Below are 22,605 nucleotides of genomic sequence, written 5' to 3' on the forward strand. Positions count from 1 at the left end.
CTTTTTCTATGAAAACATTCAATATATTTCAGTCAAATTTTTTCTTGTAGGCCTTATATCTGGAGAAATACATATAGTGTAGCCAAACCCAAACTATCACTTAACTCAATATGATGTTCTTATTCCGTAGAAAATACGAGAACTCGATTCAGGGGCCATTCAAAAATTTGGCGCCCCTGATCCAAAAACTAATTATTGGCCATAGGATCATTCCTAAAGTTCTTTAAGTAAAATTTTCTTTCCTTAGCTGATAGAACTAATGAAATGAAAATAATGATTACAAATAAATTATGCTTACCATATATATTTATTTATTTTTATTACATATTTTGTCATGTATGCTCAACAAACATATTATTAATCCAACCTTAAGGAATAAGAGTTACAATAATTCTTTTTATTTCACTGATAAGAGCTGAAAATCTTGTGTCTTCTTGAGTTTCCGAGGGCCGTGGTCTAGAACCTTTTTGACCAATTAGATCTTCCGGAAGAGGGCAATTGGTTGAAGTAGTAGTCTTAATTTCAAATTTCGTTCGGGGTACAGTTACTGGAAACAATAATAACAGTTTTAAAATTGAAAAATGTATAGTTTTACAAGTACATTGAGCAAAATTAATTAAATACATTAAATTATATCAAACGGCTATAGCAGAATTTAATAGCTGCTTATGACTGGAATATGATGTGTGGTCATTTAGCTGAAAATTGGATTTCTATGACAGAAAATTACATGATATAAAATAAGAACATACATACATTGCTTAGAATGCAACACAACAAGTTTGTAGATTTCATAACTAAACAGAATACAATTTGGCTTTCCTCACTGGACTAGTGGCTAACATGTGTGCATTTGATGCACGACGTTCCGGAGCCTTGAGAAATTTCCACGCATTACAGAGGTTCAGATTCCACCTTTTATTGTAGTTCTACGTCTCATATAGTCTCACTAGGGAAGTACATGAAGGGGTACGCGGGGATCTGCATGTGTTATATATCGTTGGAAAGGTCACATTGAGTATACTTCATATGTGAAATATCTCGCTTGAATGAGGTCTGTAAGGGGCGTGGCGGCCATTTAAAGGTCAGAACAAGGCTTGCTCCGAAACACCAGAAAACGTGAATAAATTAAGAAGCTATGACATAATTGTTTTGAGACGTGGTGTATATAGGTTTGAAAGGTAGCTGAATACGAATCTGACATCAAATGTTTACAAATCAAAATGGCGGATCCAACATGGCGGACACAAATTACAAAGAAACATGCTATGAATCTGAAATCAGGTATAAGGAGATATTCAACGTCGCTGTATGAATTGGATACATATATATGGCGTCTCATCAGGAAAGTGCCATATTGTGAGGAATGATAGTATTGGTCATGACAAGTAATCGATTGAGATATCGATGAAAAGACCACTTTATTTTGCATGCATTGCTTCGAAAATACATATCTCGAGATCTAATGAAGACATTGGAGTCATTCTAAAACGTGTTGCAGATAGGTAGTATGCGTAATAGGCATTAGGGGCTGTTCACATATTACGTAACACTGTTTTTGATCAATTCTACCCCTCTCTCTTGTCACACTTTGTAATGCAAGGCTAAACCCCTGACCCTTTGTTACGTAACACTTTTCGATTTTCGTTTTTTCACCATTTTGCTTATTTTAGGGGCCATCACAATTAAAAAATAATAATAATTTTAATGGCAAAACTTTTCATTACAAAACGCTTGTATTTTGAATATATTTGTAGTGTTTTTCGCCAACAAATTAAGAAGATGATAGATGATAGTACCGTAATAATATTTTAACCGCAAAAGTAATTAACCAGTCTTAATTCTTTGAAATTGCATACTATCGTTTTCCCAAGGGGATCGCACCCATTCTCTTAGGTCGCCGATGATTGGCAAGGATGAAGTGCTGCTGGAAGTTGCAGGTGAAATAGGATCTAGAGAGTTGATATTGGCCTCTTTTTTCTGGATCGGAGATACAAAAGAAGTTCTCTTACGAGTAGATTACAGATTCGACGTGGCTGCACACTTGAAGGAGCAGAGACATCTTGTTTGTGAATAAGCTTTCGACCATCTTCTTTGGACTTCTGTTTACCCGTTTTCAAATTCTTCTTGTCCTAAATCAGTGCCAGAATGCGAATAAACTCGATTTCTCTTAGAAAATTCAAATCTAAATATAAAAAAAATCAGTATGAGATGAATATCCGGTTTCGGTTTTTAAGATCTTATTTTGCTTGCACCGTCGCTGAAAATATTATTTCCTGAAAAAGAGTTTCTTCTGTTTCACATGCTACACCCCTTGGAAGAATAGAGTGGGTAATGATTATAATCAGAAGTTTTAAATCTATTCTTGATACGAGTGGTGACGGGAGGGCATTTTCAAGCGGTGGTTACGATCGCTAACAACTAACACCAGGAAAGCGTGTACAGTAAATGGATTACACCGATAGCCACAAAACATAGCATTATTGTATTGTAATACACGCAGGGTTCGTTACCAGTCATGCTGGTGTCTAGTAGCGTCTTCAGATCCCTTCTGCATGATTCAATTTATACAGGCCTTATGTTCTCAATTATCCAAACAATATAAATATTTATTTATAAAAATGAAAAGAACTGATAAACATTTTTCGTTTAAAAGAGTGCATATAAACCTGGGAATAAAAATAAAGATTACAGAAAAAATACGTTATGTAACTTCCTCCTCCTTCGTTATACACTTCGTAACGCCAAGCCGAATCCTCTCTACCCTTTGCCGTGTTACGTAATGTGTGGACGATCCCTTACAATACAAGCGAGCGGGAAAAGTGCAGAGGTGTCTTCACTATTTTTTTTTTTTTTTTTTTTGGCTTCTTTCACTCTTGATTAGGTCATGTATATGTGTGTTTATGTCTGGGTATAACAAACGGTTCTGCGAACTCGAAATGTTTTAAAAACCGGTTCTAACGAACCTGTTGAATAGCACCTGACAAGTAACCTCTACGTTCCTTTGGAGGTTTGAAGCATACATTTTTTAATCGAGCAGGTATGACTTAAAGTCTAAACCGCACTCTCTACGTTGCGTTGTTTTTGAATAACAGCAATCTGAAGTTCATTTTTACCACGGTGTTGGCACAATATATCGCCGAAACTATCCCTAACTGACCAAAGTTCCACAGGACTTTTTTTTACTTGTTTCGGCGCCAGGAATCAGCTCCCGAAGTTTGTCCAATAGTTTCTTACCATCCCATATATTTGCTTCTTCTGTTTCGGGGTTAAGATATATGTAAAGAGATATTAAGAACAAATAATAAAGAAACTAAGTCTACCTGATGGATAACAATAAGAAATTATATAAAAAGCAATAGTTGATCAGTTCGGGATTGTGTACCTACTTTCGGGCCACCCTGTATATATATATATCCTAAAGAAATTGGTGCTATATTCTACACTCGTAAACTTGTTAGTTGAAAAGATTTTTTTCTCAAACGTTAAAGGACTAAATTTGGTGTGAAACGTGGAGAATTAAAAAAAATATAGTTGTTAATAAGTGCCTTAAGTAAATATTTTTGCTTTGTCATCAGGATTTGCACCATTCCAAGACTGTGTTGGTCTGCGCTTATTGCTTAAATATTCTAGAGACGTACTCGTACGTCCGTTACACTATATCTTGGTCAAGTTTAATCTTATACTTACAGTTGATCACGACGTATATACGCGCCTGATATTTGAATTATGGAAATATTGCAAGACTTTTGACTCATCTTTGTGCGTTAGTCTGATACTATGATAATGACATGACAGAACTAACCTGTATCAGTTAATGGTATTTCTTCATCGTTTACAACAACCACAAGTGGATAAGTAGAGCTTTCGTTGGTCAGGCGAATGGTTACATTATCATCGGTTATCTCCATACCAAAAGCACTTCCAAGGTAGTTGATACCTGAAATTTATTCAAAAACTGATGATTATACAGTTAAGCTGTGAATAAATAAAATTTACTTTGCACTGGTTTATGATAAGGATTTATCTTCTTTATCACTCTTTGATAAAGTTGAAAAGCAAGAGTGAATCAAGTCCAGTTTCATAAAAATGGATATAAACACTGCGAGAGCGTGTCATATTTTTCGTAATACTAGCTAATGGATCATATTCTAATGAGAAATATCATACTTTTAATGTTACCAGCTCTTATCGCTGTACATATATTTATCGTATGATGCGTATTTAGCATTTCCATCTATTAAGAATTTTAGTTCATATAAATTGTATGAAAATTGTATTATAGTAATATTGTGCTTAATGACATCGCGATGTGCTTCCATGATAACTGCGTTGTGATGGTTTCAGTTGTAATTCTTCTGTTATAGTGAAGTAGACATCTCGGGAAGTGTTTCAATATTGTGAACTATTTCTGCTGTATTAGCGGTGTGATATAACATTTGTTTCGAAGAGGAGTTCAATTTAGCGATCTGTAGAAATGACGTTCTGTGTGTGTGAATCTTGGCTGTTAGACAGGGAATCAAGAAGAAAAAAAGGACACTCGTGTACTGTACTGCGTTTACGTAGAAATTGAACGCATGGGTTAATATAATAGAAGGTACGTTGTATGTGCCATTTGCAGTACCCATTGGTTTAACTAGTAGAAGTCTAGCGCTAGGATTACTGATTATTATATTTCTGTGTAGTTCCCGCAATTGAGAAACGAAACTCCATGAAGAGAAAGCAAAAAATGTGTATAATATTCCCAATGTGATTCGGCCTGGATCTTCATGACAAAGAAGTACCTATTTCTGAACCTCCAGAAAACCTGTCTATGAACTCCGACTAAACAATATTCTCTCTTCAAATTGCAAGGAACAAAACTCCTTAGCTTCCTTAAATGTAGACTAATTGCAAATACAGACCCCTCTCATCAGGGCCGGTCATAGGATGATGGGGTCCAATTCGGAACAAATTGGTTCGAGACCAGATTCCTAGTAAAGTTTCAATGTATTGTTTGTTTGTACTTGAGTTGGCGAGAGCAGAAACTAGAACAAATCCAATTGGTAGCAGTCGGTCAATCAGCCGAAGGAGAGCTCAATTATCTGATTAGAGAATATAACTCCTTAAATTAGACAAAATTTTGAGCATCTTTTACAACAGTGAAATTATGTACACCACTCCGTGAAAGTGTTATCTTTGCTATAAATTTGTGAAGTTCTTTAAAATCAAAAATTATTTGAATACATGCTTCAAAGGCATTGAGAGCGTGGTGGGTGAGTTGAATATAAGTTAGAAGCAAGTTACAAGCAATTAGGTACAATCCTGATCAGTATTAGGTAAGATTGTAGTAAGTATGTTATATTCTATTACTTTATTGTATTGTATTATGTATATAGCTAGGCAAAATATGAAAATTCCTAGTACCTAAACTTAGCATACTAATATTCTAGTTAATGGCCCCTATTAACGTATCAACATACTAAATTCCATCCATATTTCTTAAACAGCATATATTTTTGTTATAAATAGCATAGAACAAATTATGAGAAATTGTTTTTGTGATAATGATCTTTGTATATATTGTAACAGATTATATATATATATATATATATATATATATATATATATATATATATATATATATATATATATATATATATATATATAGGGTAACTTCGGCAAATAACGCCACCAATTCAACATATTGTTCTGGTGTTCAAGTGTTTTTATATCTAGAACCGAGCAAATTACATGGAAGATGGAGTGAACCCTCCACTATAATCAGAGCCGTAGCTAGAGATTTCAGCGCCCGGGGCGAAGTAGAATTCGGCGCCCCCTTACACTCCACACTAAGCTTTTCCTTTTTTTTTGCATACAAGAGATGCAGCTTTTGTTATACTAAAAATGCAGCTTTTGTTGTTGATTTTTTTTATTATTAATCTGCTTGGACAGATCATTCCAACAGCCAAAACTTTTTTTTTTTTTTTTTTTTTTTGCAAATAATAGCTGTTTTCAAGTGGCGTATTTTGGACTTTTTGTTAAACTTGACAAAACTTTGGTTGGCATACAGATCCACTTGGAGAGCAGTTATGGAAATTTATAATACAGCTATTTGTAACATTTCATACTATCGATAAGAAATGAAATTTCAATACATAAGAAACTACGTGCTTTTAAAATGTTTGAAATGGATGACAGCAGTAATTTCCAGTAATAATCGTAAACTTTTGTAATTTTATTCTGTATATGAACACGCAAATAACATTTTAATTTCGCTTATTGTGATATCAGCAATTAAACCGGTTACATGTGTTAATGATAAACTTTATTGTACTATTCTTAAAAGTCGGTGGTGTGATATCATTGTTTTAAACCCTAACAAAAGATAAGATTGACGACATAAAAGACACTTTTTAAGAATAAGTATCACGGGGTATTCGACCATGTCCCGAGATACCACATGAAAATTCTATTTGAGGATTTCAATGCGAAGGAAGGGCGACATGATATTTTCAACAGGGGTTACAGGGAAAGAAAGTCTGCATAAGGAAATTAATGACAACGGCGTTAGTTCCGTGAACTTTGGAACATCAAAAAACCTTATCGTGAAGAGTACAAAATTCCCACATCGCGACGTTCATAAATACACATGGAGCTCACCAGATGGAAGAACACATAATCAAATTGCTCACCTTTTATAGAAGATAGTCTAGCATAATAGATGTTTGCTCGTTCAGAGGACAAGACTGTGACACTGATCACTATCTGGTAGCCACAATAGTAAGAGAGAGATTATCGTTGAATAAAGAGAATATTCAACATCTGAAAAAGAAGAGGGTTAGTTTAAAGAAATTAGAGAAGAACCAGACGAGAGGGGAATACCAGATTGAAGTGTAATAGATTCCCGTTCTTAGGTTTTGAGAGCACTAATGTTGAGGATACTTGGGTTCAAGTTACGGATAGCACTAAAATTTCAGCGGGCACGCGGAAATATGTAGGAAGATTTCATGGTTCGACCCGGAATGCACCAAACTAACAGAGAAGGAAGAATAGGCGAAACTGCGTTGACTACATAATCCGAACGATATAACTACACTAAATTTCGTTGATATCAAACGTGAAACTTCCAAAATGTTTAGAAGAGAGAAACGCGATTTTTTGAAAGCTGAAATTAATGAACTTGAAGATAAAGTAAAGTATGAATTAATAAAATAAAAAAAATCGAGACATGTTCGAAGGAGAACAACGAATTTATCAACCTAGCGCGTATATATTAAAGACAGACGACGGAACAATTCTTACTGGTACAGGTAGCATCTTGAATAGATAGAAAGAAGTGAGGAACGTTTTTTCAAAACTCGATAGAGCACAAAACGTCTTTTTTTACAGGCGTTGAATTTTTGTTATTATTGTACATAATCTCTATCGAGTTCTGACAAAATGCTCATGATTTAGTATTCTATAAACATGGAACATTTCGAGATTTACCAGTTCTGACTTCATAGCTCGATTGATAGCATAAATAGCATACCTATCCCATATATACACCTCCGTTTCTCAAAATTTGCTCCATCGAGGTTTGGAAAAACAGTCCTCATATATTGGACGATTTGCTTAGCACGCAAGCAAAACTAATCTTCGTGGGGAAAGGGAAATGCACAGCAGAACCATAAAGTTCAGAACCTTGCCTAACAGAAGTAGAAATTGCAATGAAGAAATTAAAGAAACACAAATCTCTGGGTGTAGACGAAAATTGTGGAGCAAGATACACAAACTCCTTGTCTGGAATAAGAAAGACTTGCCACAAGAGTGGAAAAAAATGAATCATTGTTCCATTTCACAAGAAAGTTGACAAAGTGGATTGTAATAATTATCGAAACATTTGTCTTGTGTCAACATCCTATAAAATCCTCTCAAACATATTATTAGCAAGATTGATCCCATGCACGGATGAAATTATTGGAGATTATCAGTGTGGATTTAGACGAAATCATTCAACTATCGACCAGATATTTACCATTCGAAAAATACTCGGAAAGAAATAGGAATACAATACCCCGAAAGGCTTACGACTCATTTAGGAGATAAATATACAACATTCTTGCAGAACTTGGAATACCGAAAAGATAGATTAATTAAGATGTATTTAAACGAATCCCAAAGTAAAGTCCGAGTAGGAAAATTCTTGTCCACGAGCTTCCTCGTTGAGAATGCCCTGAATCAAGGAGATGCGTTGTCGACATTATTATTCAACTTTGTTGTGGAGTACGCTATAAGGAAAATCAAAGATATAGGGCCTGGAGCTCAATAGTATTCACCAGGTTATGGCGTATGCTGATGATGTAAATCTGATAGATGATAGAAGAACAATAGACAGAAACAAAATACATGGAAGATCACTGGGAATGTAATACTGCAAATTGCGGATGCGTTACAGTATCAAATATCATTTTCGATAAAATGGATACTTTCAAGTATCTAGGATCAGTATTAACAGACCAAAATCATATGCACGAAGAAATTAAACGTCGGCTGAAAGATTCGTTATTATTCAGTTCAAAATTTTTTGTTGCCGCGAATTCTGTCGAGGAATTTGAAGCTCAAAATATATAGAACGATAACCATATCTGTTGTTCTGTATTGTTGCGAAACATAGTCGCTTAATTCAAGGGAAGAACGTAAACTGAAAACATTTGAGAATAAATTTCTGAGACGAATAATCGGACCCGAGAGGAACGGCAATCGGGAATGGTGGAGATTTCATAACAAGGAACTGCATAATTTACACCCTTTACCAAACATTGTTAGAGTCATCAAACTTAGGAGGCTCAGATGTGCAGGTCAAGTAGCAGAATGAAAGAGAGTAGGAACGCTTTCAAAATTTTGACTGGAAATCCAATCGGAAAACCATTAAGAAGACCTAGACGCAGATGGGAGGACAATATTAAGATGAATATCCGGAGATACAAAGTAGAATCTGGATTCAGTTGGGTAAGGGCAAAAGTGATTGGAGAGGTTTTATGAATGCGGCATTGAACCTCTGGGTACCATAGGCCATAAAGTTAGTTAGTTCTTTTACGGTAAAAAAATATTTTGTGATATACAACGGAAATTCAGAAGGTCTATGTTATGTCTGTATTTAAATAGATAAAACAGAAAACAACTGATACGTAGGCACAGAAAACATATCCTGGCGATAAATTTCTTTAAATTGGAAGCATTTCATGTCAATGGAATTTAAAAAATCACTGGTAGTATAATCTTTGAAAAAGACGAAATTCTTTGGGTTAAGTTTTGACCCTTTTAGCCCCTACTCTAAGATTTCGAATGTGCTATTATTCCGATTGTTTACCTTCATTTTAATATTCCAGCGTAAACAGCAGCTTGCGTGTGTCTCCTCACACCTCTCATTTTTAAATCTTCATTCTCACCATCGTCATTAGTTTGATTGGGTAAAAAAGCGTGATTAACTAAGAAAACTCATCACCATCACAACGCTGAACACATATTACAAACTTTGATCGTTTCCGATTTTGAAACCGCTTCTGCGCACATTATGTCATTACTCAGGACCTTATGTATCACATAATCATTAACAAATCGTATATAATAACTTTTTTTAAGTATTAAGTAAAACTTGTTGTGACTGTTATTGAAAATTTTGGGTTGCGAGCTGAGCGAGCAAGAAAATTTTTAACAAATGTATTTCTTTGTAAATTGACAATATTGATTTAATAGGGCGCCAATTATTTTACGGGGCGCCGCGTCCTTAACTTTTTCCGACACCTTTTCATTCTTCTTGCTCGTTCGGCACCCCCTCCCTACCAGCGCCCGGGGCGACCGCCCCGCTCGCCCCCCCCATAGCTACGGCTCTGACTATAATACAATGAGAAAACAAAGATCCTACACACAAAATGTCTACTACGATGCACTGAGAATCGGAGTGAGTATGAGAGGGCGTTATTGCCAGACGTGTCGGCAAATAATGCCACTTGCTTTACAACAACGGAAAGGTATTGGAATCGTAACGAAATACATTTTGAACACAACTAAACAATGTTCTTGGCAATGTGCTACCCGCTTTGCTGGTACACAAAACTCATAGACATCGTACATGTCGTTAACCGGTAACTCTTTCGATGATTGCGAACCTCTTAACATAACAGCTGCAATCATATGGAGCACTACTCGTCGGAGCCAGACAACAATGCACAACCAGCGTCACAAATGTTCAGAATCCACATTTAACAATGCTGTCAGAATCACATAATTCGTGAAACCAAATCTTGCATTCACGTTTTAAGACCCTTGAGATCATAGTAAAATCCTCCACTGTCCCCACGGAGCATATCTCCAACCTTTGTCTTTCTAGAGGATGCTTGTTTCTTCGTACCGGAAGAAGTGAAAGGTCCAGCTCTTGCGAATAGGTCTAGTGTTACCAATATTCCTCTGGTAGTAAGAGAAATCCCCCTGGGATGAGATTTTCTCCTAGTTATTTTAGCTGTAGGCAGAGGATCGTGGATAGAGTGGGCACTAGGTGGTGTGGAAGAAAGATGGAGGCTGGTCATGTGCTTGGAGGTTTTGGTGGAGGTTACTGTTGCTATGAGACATTCTTTGGGGAAAAAGAGACATCGGGTATAGCATTTTTGTTAAAAGGATGCCCTGTAGCGGTGACGCCTGAAATTGTGTTCTGAAGTGTTGCTGAACGGAACCATGCATGTGAAAACAGTTTTAGAAACTGTAGCTTCCCAAATGTTCTTCCGGGATGCATTCGTCGATAACTGTCAACTGCTTCAGAGCAGTACAATTTTAACGATTTAAAGAAGCTCTTGTCGAGCAGTTGAAGTTCATGGGTGCAATGTGCAGGCAAGCACAGCAGTTTAATATATATGTTCTTAGCAGCATTTAAAATGGTAATATCAAGATGACTGCGATGGCAATCTACAATAAACAGTGCTCGGCCATGGATCTGATGTGTGTTGAAATGTTCCAGAAATATACGGAATTCTTCCTTTGTAACATAGCCCTTAGATGTGATTGCATAGATGTTATCTGGAGGAAGATCATCACCAAATTATTTTTTTCATACTTTCCCTTGTATAACACCATCGGAGGGATCTAATTTGAACGTGATACGTTAGTGCACGCAATAACACTTACAGTTTCACCTTTTTCGCCATGTGTGGCATTAAATACTCGCTTGCTCCCTTTCCGTGCCAAAATTTTTAGGCTACTGTTGTACGTTAGTTATAGTCCTTCATTTAATCTGCATTGTGAATAAGTTCAGGATTGTCACAAAAGGTTTATAGCATCAAGTGTATTTTCCAATAGCGTATACAATTCTTTCATATAGTTCTGTTGAAACGCATGAGTTTACCATAGCTCAAATTCTCCGCCTTTCTGCACATGATCTTAGAGTATCTTGCCATGAAAGCATAAAACTAGACTTTTCTGGCTCTACCACTACGACAAAGAAAAAAACTTTTAACACTAGTATTAGTTTCGATTAGCGATTAGATGGAGTGGCGTTATTTCCCAACGCGATAGTGGTGTTATTTCCAGAAACAATAGACTTTGTTTCAGCCATTATTTCTATATCAAGAATAGTGATCCTGCATATTTTATCTATATCATAATATTATGAAAGTACAGCCCTATCAACGCATACCTTTAGTAATAGTAAAAATCTTAATTTTACCCAAACAATTCGCCTACCTCCTTTGACACACTAAAAATTTGCGAGCTCTTTTCTCTGCTCCGCGGCTGTCACGCCAACATTTATTCACTGGTTTATTTTTACTAGCGCTTGGCTGAAATCTAGTCTTTATGTCTACAAAGACAACAGGCATCACTGTTTATCACACACTCATAAGCGGTCACCTTACGAATCACGTGTTCATGCTAGCACAGTGGAAAGCTTGAAATGGCATTATTATTCGACTGGCGTTATTTGCCGAAGTCACCATATATATAGTAGTAGTAGTAATAGTAACTCATCCTGTAGAAATATGTTGTTTTAATCCGCAAAATCTTAAACCAGAAAGTTACACAGGATTTTTATTTCATGAGCATATAAGTTCCACAAGTCCTGGTGCATTTTATTAAACACTACGGAGGGAGCACATGTTGTTCGGATTCCACGGTAATCAAGGTTCACGTTTCATATAGCCTCGCTGCTGAACGGTACGTTAAACCCAACTTAACCCAATTTATTAAACACCTATTTATACTGCAGGTCAATAATGATTTTACTCTTGTGATGACACTATCATAATATAAGTGTTTGATTTTATTTTCACCAAACTATCTACTTACCTGTAATGTTGAGAAGGGTAGTTTCTGGTGGAAGCTTGGGATTAACCTCAAGAGATTCCAAGCGTATTCTAATGCCACCATACCCAAATATAACTGCTTGCAGGAATCCTCCCATCCCAGTGAGAAAGTTCACAGCACCAAGGTAAGGAGGCTTTACCTCTGTCCACACCTGCAATTTAATTAAAATCAAAATACATGCGATAAACAAATAGGTCAAACAAGCAACCGCATTCTGTGTCTATTACACCTTTTAATTTTAACAATTAGAAACAGAACTGTTTGTATTTGGTTATATTTTTTTACATCCACGTTTGCTTACGAAATTGAAATTAAGTGTCATAAACAGCTACATTATTTAGGTAACTAGCTATCAGTGCCGGTTCTAGCCAGGAGCCGGGAAAGCCTAGGTCCCCCCAGTATTTTAAGTACCTAAAATTATTTAAGGCATTACTTATATATTTTTGAAAGTTTATAGTAAACTCATGATACACCTATCATAGCCTGGGTTAGTTTTTACCTTCTTCAACCGCTACTGCTTGCTACTAAACTATAGTAATTGTCAATTTCCTTGTCCCGAAGCATTAACGCATTGTTATAACCTTTAACATTTTTGTTTCCTTGCAAGCGATAGATTTATATCGCTCAATTAATTACAAACTGTTTCTTATTCTGTTTACTGCATATTTTATTACATCCCTCTGACATGAAATATACTATTCTTGTTGTGTCCTCTCCTTCTTTATTCATTTTTTCACAACATTAATGCTATACTTTTTCTTGCCCTTTATTTACTTTCTACGTACATCAATGTATACTTTACTTTAAAGTGTAAAACTCTGTAGAGGGCCATTATTATTATTATTATTATTATTATTATTATTATTATTATTATTATTATTATTATTATTATTATTATTAAGTATTAGGGTGGTTCGAAAAAATCATTTTTCTATTTCCGGAATGCTATAGTGCCGCAAAAGTTGTCATTGGTATAGACAAGAAAAAAAGAAAAACTTATTTTTAAATATATTTCGGTCCCGCATCGCCGTTGAAATTTGAAAAATCGGGTAAAAACAATACATTTTCAATATTTTTCTAAAAGCACTGAATAATATAGGACGAGGACCCTATATGGAATAAAAGTTTCTTCAAGTATGTAAAAACAACTTTAAAATAAAAAAAAAACTATATTTATGTGATATCTTCCGGTCGCGCATCCCTGTCAAAAATTTGCAAATTTAGCAAAATTTGAGAGTTTAACATATTTTTTTTTTATTTTCTTAAAACAACTAAGAGAAGGACGCTACTCACCACGAGGGGATGGCTGCACTTGGAATCCCACTACCTAATCAACCATATACTAATTAGTGTGTATTATTTAATATTGTATTTACAAATTTATAATTTCACATAATTCGTCCCCTACAAATTTCCAATTTCACCTTTATTTTTGTTCACTACTAACGATTTTAAACTCTGATTTATGCGGAGGTAGCGGTGACACAGTGGTAGAGGATAACCTCTTGTGCATGGGGTTCTTGGTTCGATCGCAGCTCGCGCCAAGTGAGTTTTCAGGTGGACAAGCAACGTGTGTGTGTCGGTTTTCTTCCATTTCCTCCCACTTTCTTCATTCCACCATTTCATTCATATCTCATCATCAGCGTCTCCTTTAGCCTAGCCGGCATAAGCGTGGGACGTAAAACTTAAAAGACTCCATTTTTAATTTTTTTCTGATTTAAGTGAAAATGTAGGCATGGATGATCTTGACAAGAGTGTAGCTCTGATGAAGTCGTCTCTAGCACTGTGTCCACACACTATAAGGAAACTTCCGCCACTAGCTTAACGCATCTTCCGACAACATGAGTATGAGATGAGAACTTCTTGAAATTCATAACTAGCTTAGTGTCTGCTTATAAACTACCTTATTTTGTCATTAGTCAATGGTCTTAACAAAGGAGAAGTAAGATTACAAGTATCCCATTGTATTATTTCGGTGTAATCTTTAGTTACAAATTTCATGTTTGGTGGCAAAAATGTCTAAGAGGATCACTTTCGAAAGCTGCTTTCCTTGCCTTCAAAAGTCGTCTGTACCTAAGCTCTCGAATGTGGTTTCTATCAATATGACCATTGCCAAAAGCAAATTTTCGGGATGAGCAAAGTAAGCATTCCGTTCTATAACGGGGTCTACAACTTATTTCAGTTCTTCTGGTAAAACACCGCGTTTTCTGATCTCGTAAACATGTTGTGGACTTTCGGTCAAATTGTTGCTCAACTTAATGGCAAATCACATAGGCATATATAACTTCTAAAGAGAAGATAAAGGTAACAATTTGTCTCATTATCTGAAGGACTTTCCACACTAATGTATAGCCGCAGAACTTTATTAGCTATAGTGAGTCATTTTGAATGTGATAAAGGCCCAGAGTCACGAACTGAGAAGTCTTCAGAGCAGTGTCCTAACTGGATGACTTTTGATATATCTAGTAAATACAGTTGGTCTTTGCTGAGTATTTGCCTGTCTACTTCAGGAATCACATAATTGATAGATTCAAATTCAATAACTGGTATTGTGTGTGGACACAGTGCTAGAGATGGCTTCATCAGAGCTACACTAGTGCCAAGATCATCCATGCCTACATTTTAACATATTTTCTAAATCAGAAAAAAATGAAAAATGAAATCCTTAAGTTCTACGTCCCATGCTTATGCCGGCTATGCTAAAGTAGATGGTGATGATGAGATATGAATGAAATGGTGGAATAAAGAAAGTGTAAGGAAACGGGAAAATCTTGAGAAAACCCACACAGACGGTATTTGTCCACCACAAAGTTAACTTAGCGGGAGCTGGCATCGAACCAAGAACCCCATGCACCAGAAGTGAACGCTTTACCCTGAGCCCCCTCTACCCCCGCATAAATCAGTGTTTAAAATCATTAGTAATGGACAAAAATAAAGGGGAAAATGGAAATTTGTAGGGGACGAATTATGTGAAATTATAAATTAGTAAATACAATAGTAAGTAATACACTCTAATCATTGTATGGCTGGTTAGGTAGTGGAATTTCGAGTGCAGCCATCCCCTCGTGGTGAGTAGCGTCCTTCTCTTACTTGATTTTAAAAAATAATAAAAAGAACATGTTAAACTCTCAAATTGTGCAAGTTTTTGACAGCGATGCGCGACCAGAAGATATCATCTAAATATATCAAGTAGTTTATTTATTTTAAAGCTGTTTTTACATACTTGAAGAAACTTTTAGGCTATATAGGGTCCTCGTCCTATATTCTTCAGTCCTTTAAAAAACTATATTGAAAATTTATTGTTCTAACCTAATTTTTCAAATTTCAACGGCAATGCGGGACCGGAAGATATGTAAATAAAAGTTTTTCTTTATTTTATTCTTGTATATACCAATGACAACTTTTTCGCATTATAGCGTTCCGGAAATAGAAAAAAATATTTTTTTCGAACCACCCTATTAAGTATTCTACCTTTTGGCAGATCCTGGGACTAATGATCTTTTTTTTTTTTTTTTTTCAATTTTAGATTTGGACCCGGAAATGTTTCTTCCACGTTTCTCTATCTTCAGCTTCCTCTTTCAACTCTGAATATTTTCTTCAAATTTTCACCTCATCGGTCAGTTGTGTTCTTGTTCATATTTCTCGCTTTCCTTCCATCTTTCCTTCTATGAAGACGACAATTTCTTTGCAAGATGTGTTCAATCTAATTGGTCTTCCTACGAAGGATGGTGGCTAGAAGTGTCTTCTTCTTTCCTCTCTGTTTTAAAACATCTTCCTTTGTTGCTTTCTCTGTATATTTTATCTTCTTCATTTTCCTCCAACACCACGTTTCGAAGTTCTCTAAACATTTCTTCTCTAACTTCTGTAATCCAAGTCTATGAACTATACTGTCCAATGCTCCATATATAGCTCTTCACCAACTTCTTCCTAAGTCCAATATTGAGCCTGCTAGTTAATAGTGATCTTTTCTTGTTGAGTGCTTCTTTGCCAATAACTACTCTTGACCTGGTCTCTTTGGTGAAGAAAGGGTCTCTTGTCAAAATACTTCTCAGATATTTGAAATTATCTACCTGTTCAAGTTTTCTTTGTTCTACTCTGACCCGTAAGGGTGCGTTTGCACGGAATATTCTGATGATTTTCGCCTTTTTGACGTTGATTTCCATTCCATATAAGGGAAGATGGGGTAATAAGTGACACTTCGAGTAGTAAGAGACAAAAGCAATTTAAAATGTTAACAGTTTTCAAGTCACATTTCTGGTTCTTTGTATATATATATATATATATATATATATATATATATATATATATATATATATATATATATATATATATATACTTTGTTACTAGACAATTCAATATAAAACTATTTTATTTCTTCTAATGTACAGGAAGCCTGCGAAAAATATTTCTTTTAAAATTTCAGTTGTCTCTTATTACTCTGTATGGGGTAATAAGAGAAGCTGCCCAAATTTCTTTCATGCTGCGGCTTGTCATTAAATAGGGTTACAAGGGATATGACTAAGATGTATTCTATTGCCCTACCTTTTTACATGTTTTTGCTCTGGCTACTTTTCTGTCAATTGCCATGTGAAAATTAAGGTTAGTGGAAAGTGTACTTCAAAGTTAATGCTTTTAATTACAAGCTATACAAATTACAGCTTTTCATAATTTGTGAAGCTTTTCACTCATTCTGAACATTTTGGAATGACAAAATTACACATTGTAGTCATATAAACCTTTTTTTAATCAAAAAGGTAAGGCCTACATCGTAAAACTGCTCTTTATGCTGCAGTGACTTTTTACACAGGAGGCTATACAAAATTAATTAGGCTATACCAAAATGAAAAATAGCCTGCGTGAATACTTTTAACAATAATGGAATAAAACTTTAAGCCCTAAAACAGAAAACAGGCCTAGACCGAAACTTTTAAAACCAAACATTCTATCTTTTTAACAGAATAAAGCCTGTTAATATTTACAAGCACAGCTCTTTTAAAAAGAAACGAATCATTTTCTAATAAAATTACAGGGCCATAAAAGATAAACATTTTATTCACTTTCTGAATATCATAATGAGGAGGACAGTGCATTTTCTGGCAAGCTCATTTATTGCTGAAAAACTGAAACAATTCCTGAAGTATTACTAATGCTGGACAAATTAATGCAACCAACTTTAAAAAAAAAAAATACAACTAGGAAGTAAAAAAAATCTTCACGAAAAAACCTGACTTTAGGCACCTAAAGTTTTTGGTAGAGACTTTTTGAAAGACAGAAAAGAAGGTAAAGAATTTGCCTAAAAGCAATGAGTGTTTTTAGACTTGTACACAGAAGGATACAGTAAGCTGTGGATTGTTTTCGGTTTTTCTGATGATAAACGAAACTACCGGCCATTTTGTTCCTTATTACCCCATCTTCCCCCTAGTTATCCAGTGTGCACTCATTTTGTCAATCATCTCCTGTAGTCCTTCTTCGGTTCTAGCTATAATAACCATATCATCTGCATACTTGATCTTGTTAATGATCTGTCCTCCAATAATTTCACTCCTTTTTTTTAAGTTTTCAAGAAGACAACGCATTTCATTGGATGAGTAAATCATGACGTATGGTCGCCATTACTTTCGCCTTCCAATATATTCAGTGGATTCTAAAGAAATGTGTTAAATGGAAGAATCGAACATGACAAACTTCTACCACTACTTTCAGATTCATTTGTTTCCGGTGGATTCCAAAGAATGTCCTAAATAGAAAGGTCAGGCACGGCGTACTTTACCCAGTACTTTTATCTCATTTTTTCCCGGAGGTCTTGAAACAAATGTATTAAGCGGAAAGATCAAGTATGACTGACTTCCTCTAGTACGTTTAGCTTCCAATGAAATATGCTACATGTAGGACTTCCAATGTTTACGTTTCGAGTAGATTACAAACACATTTCATCTTTAAAATCTCTACTTGAAGTTCTTTCTAGAGCTTAATAGTGCCCAAAAGAATTGTAAATAACTCTTGTAATGTAAGAAACTGTTAATTTTTCCATATATTGAAGCGTACAATACAGATTTTATTTATCTTTTTCTGACAACTTTGATGCTTGATCTTCTTTTCTTGTGCTCTCAACGCCTCACATATACGCTTATGTTTTACTTGTCTGTTATCCATACTATCTGGAACCGAAAATGCAACTACTAGAAACTTAAACTTTTCTTCTGACAGAAAGTGACGAAATTATTGGACTCATCTATTTAACGTTAACAATACTGACCACATATCACTAAAATACCCAGGTTAGCCGTTTCTTACATAACCACTTTTGTTGTACGAAATCCTAAGTTGTTTGTATCCAAGTGTGAGAGAGCGTTCATTGCTTCAGATAATTTTGTAAAACTGCAGGTGAGCTCTCTTGTGACTATGTGGATAGCTTACGCACTTTTCGTGTGGAAGACTCGGTTTCGATTTACAGCACTAGTTCATGTGGTTCGGATCTTACGTTAAGCTGAAGATCCACGTCTCATATAGCCTCGGCGCTGAACGAAACGATAAACTCAAATCCAACTAAATAAAACTGTAGATATCCTTTTGAATACCTCTAGTGACAAACAACATAAATGCAAAACAATCAGCCTGGAAAGAAATATTAATCATTCACGTGTAATAGCCTAATAAAGATTAAATAGGTTCAATATTGGAAAGAACTTTTAAACTGTGTACCTTGAATGGTTCTCGTAAGTAGTCCTGGAAGCTACGATTAAAAAGCACAGTAGCAGCTTCTTCTTCGTCTAAGTCCAAGTGACCAATAGCGTGCATGCTCCATGTCATGGCCGGGCCAGTTTCCCTTGTTACGTTTTCGTACGCTTCCAAGTCATTCCGCCGAACCTGGGGGTCCATATTATAAAGCAGAGGATAGCCAAGAAGAACCACGTCCCCCTGTTTGATTGTTTCCCCTATGGAAATTAAAAAAAAAATCAGTGTTAATCTAAACTTCTGATCAAAGATGTGTGAAAAAATAAAACTTATCATATCAAGAGCTTGGGTATACAATTTGATAACTCAGACTTCAGCTAAAAAATGTACTCTTTAATGAAATTATTCTATTTCGGATACTGAATTCTTTCCATCAAACGAAAAGTTTCAATTTTATTAAGATAGTATTGGATAGCACATGTGATTTTGACCTGTACAGTAAGCCAATTACTATTTTTCATTTCGATTGTCTCTAATAATAATAATAATAATAATAATAATAATAATAATAATAATAATAATAATAATAATAAGAAGAAGAAGAAGAAGAAGAAGAAGAAGAAGAAGAAGAATAAAATAAAACAAAAATAAGAATTCCTTGAAATACAACTTTGTGGGTTATTGATCGGATTGGAATTTAGTATCTTTTTCAGCACATAGGCTATGAGAGACAGACCCACAATATAGGGTGAAATTTATACCAGTGTAGTGTGTTCAATTTCCAAGGTTCTCTCACTGAGAATCGAACCCGTGACCTAATGCACGAACAGCGCACGTGCTGGCCACTTTTAAAGAAATAGTTAACTGATGAACGTCTCACTTTAATTCCATAATAAAAACACTTTTGCTGAGGTCACGAACACACAAACTTTGAGAGCAGTTAAATACGTATGTTTTTAATCTTGAACTCACAATGAATTGTACCTTGTGATCCCAAGCAAAGCTCCCGAAATCTCTCGGCTATTGCAATAAGAAGCCACTTGACCAGCTGCGACGCTTATGTTTTTTCTCTCTCTCTCTCTCTCTCTCTCTCTCTCTCTCTCTCTTTAAGTTTTACGCTCGATACCTATTGCAAGAGGACAAATGATTTGTGTTATTAGAAACAGCTCCTTTGATTTACGTGAAATTATATTAGTTGAAACGAATCTGTAGTGCTTTATCCTGGCTAAGTAATTAACGCATGTGTTTTCTGCATGCATTGTTTTGTGTTTGATACTCGGTGTTAGGTATCTACCTGGCATACAAGCCCAAGTAGTAGCTCGAGTCCCACTTTACAGTAGATACGGTCTCATATAGTTCCTACCCTTGAAGATGTAAAGGGGCATTAAACTCTTATCAATGCAAGCCAACTAAACGAATATGACTTAAACAAATTGAACATGTCAAGATTTACATCAAGATTCCACTAATTACTTAAAAATATCTTGACATGATGAAAAGCTGTTCTCTTAAAAAAAAAAAAAAAAATGTAAGGTCTACGAATTATGATAACATCAGTGCCGTAGCTTCTATGTTGCTCGAAAACCTGAGAGCGGTGAAGCGCCAACATATCCATAAAAATGTTAATTTCCTCACAATATTAGAACTTTATTAGAGCACATTTGTCCTGTTGTAAACTCTCAGCTGTAGTACAAACTCACCTGCTTCACTTCTTTATAATTTACCTTAAAGCTTTCTGATATTTTCGTTTCGTAAATATTAAAATTAACAATAATTGAGATTCCTGTACGTAAGAAAATATTTTATAATATATTTTATATGGAACATTTTACTATGAATGTAGTTCTATATAATGTATAAATGTAATAAATAATAATAAATACTACCGTGAATACTAATTGTTAGTAAAATTGTTGTGTTGTTGAATTACTTAGTTTCACATAAAAATATCTAAGCAGCAAACCTAAGAATAGATAGAAAATACTAAATTGCATTATCTATTTGACGAGCCTCTTATTAGATACGTGCTTAATGTTACCGAATTCAGCGCCGGAGACCAGTGCGGGAAAGCTCAGTTTCCAGTGAAAAATTATCTGGAGGATAAAAACATCTTATCTGAGAAGTGTTGCGTGCCTGAAGTAAATAAACATTTAATGGAAACGGCATCATTGTACTAATTAAGGAATCTTTTTAGATCAACAATTAATATTTCGATTAAGTTATTATTACAAGAGCTAAGTAATTATTAGCACACTTTGAATTTTATCTTTGTTCCGTATAATGCAATGCTTAAGTACTGATTCCAAACTAGTTAGAGCTAAAATGTTCAACCACATATATTGAGATTAGTATTACATTTATTTTCGAAATCTTACCGAAAGGATATCCATCATATTCGGGATGATACTGTCTCTCAGAATCAAATGGTAATTTCAGTTTCCATGCGATATCTGCCCACTCATCAGAGATAGATGTCATGTTGTCCTGGCACAAACATGAAGCGTACCTTATCAGAACATTAAGTAATTAGTAAAATGTCATGTTAACAATCTTAAGTTAGCATACAAATAGCATTCACTTCGGAAGAATAGCTTTCTGTTGAATTAGCAGATAGCAAGCACCTTTAATTTCATTGTCTGCGTATTTAGCATAAAGCTCGAAAGGACAACTCCAAATAATGTATATAACAGGTTAAGAGTGTACTGAATAATACTTCATTTAAATTGAAATTTTAATGATTTGATTTAACTGATATCTTCTTTAAATCCAATAAACGTTCCTTGCCTTGTAAAAATCCATGTGCAATTTTATAAATTTGATATCATATAAATTGAATTTCAATTATAAATATTAAAATAATATGCCACAAAATTTAATTATCCTGAAGAGTGGAACAATAAAAGAGATTTGAATAAGAAATCTGCAAAAATAATAACATTTAAATTTCAGTTCATTTGAAAAGAAGTGAACTTCTCCGTGGCTAAGCGGTTAGCATACGCGTCCTTTGGAGTGAGAGACCAGGATTCGATTCCCGGCGGGAACTCATGTGGTTCGGATTCCACGTTAATCAGTAGGTCTCGTCTCATATAGCCTCGCTGCTGAAAAGGACGTTAAAATCAAATCGAAAATCAAAGAAAAACTGTATAAATTAGAAGGCCAAAACTCGTAGATTGTACAGGTATTCAACACCCATAAGAAGATTAAAAAAAACTATTATAAAGAAATTGTTTTAGACCCTTGAGGAAAAAGCACTCCATACATAACACACTATGTTTAACACAATAATGTTGTTGTATGCAAACAACTACAGAGTATTTCTTTGTCTTAGGATTTACATATCACTTACAATATTAGACATTAGACAATATTAGACATAGTTCTCACGATAATTGAAAAATCTTGTATTTTCTATTCTGGTTTATTCCTTTCGGAAACATTCAAAATAAATCCTAAGAGATGGACAAATAGACTTCAATTGTGACAGCTATTAGAAGATGTCCTTAATTAGGTATGCAACTGAATGTTTGCAAGTGAAAATTGATTTATATTATTTCTTGTTATTGGTAATATTGTGAAGGATGAACGATCGCGAGCCGTGATGGATGGGAAAGGTTA

The 22,605-nt window shown here is 35.0% G+C and overlaps 1 protein-coding gene across 3 annotated transcripts in view; it reads right to left on the bottom strand.

Annotated features, from left to right (window-relative positions):
- Positions 1-288: 288 nt before the first annotated feature.
- Positions 289-22,605, bottom strand: part of LOC145693488 (protein-glucosylgalactosylhydroxylysine glucosidase-like) — a 124,880-nt gene continuing 102,563 nt past the window's right edge. For all 3 annotated transcript variants that reach the window (XM_081769531.1, XM_081769530.1, XM_081769528.1), the window contains 5 exons: positions 21,366-21,496; positions 19,018-19,250; positions 12,298-12,466; positions 3,806-3,940; positions 289-547 (listed from right to left, as the gene is read on the bottom strand). In XM_081769531.1, coding sequence (XP_081625657.1) covers positions 369-547; positions 3,806-3,940; positions 12,298-12,466; positions 19,018-19,250; positions 21,366-21,496 — 847 coding nt within the window. In that variant the 3' untranslated portion in view covers positions 289-368. The remainder of the gene's footprint in view (positions 548-3,805; positions 3,941-12,297; positions 12,467-19,017; positions 19,251-21,365; positions 21,497-22,605) is intronic.

The sequence above is a fragment of the Thermobia domestica genome, chromosome 8, assembly GCF_964235325.1.
Source record: "Thermobia domestica chromosome 8, izTheDome1.hap1.1, whole genome shotgun sequence".
Lineage (NCBI taxonomy): Eukaryota > Metazoa > Arthropoda > Insecta > Zygentoma > Lepismatidae > Thermobia > Thermobia domestica.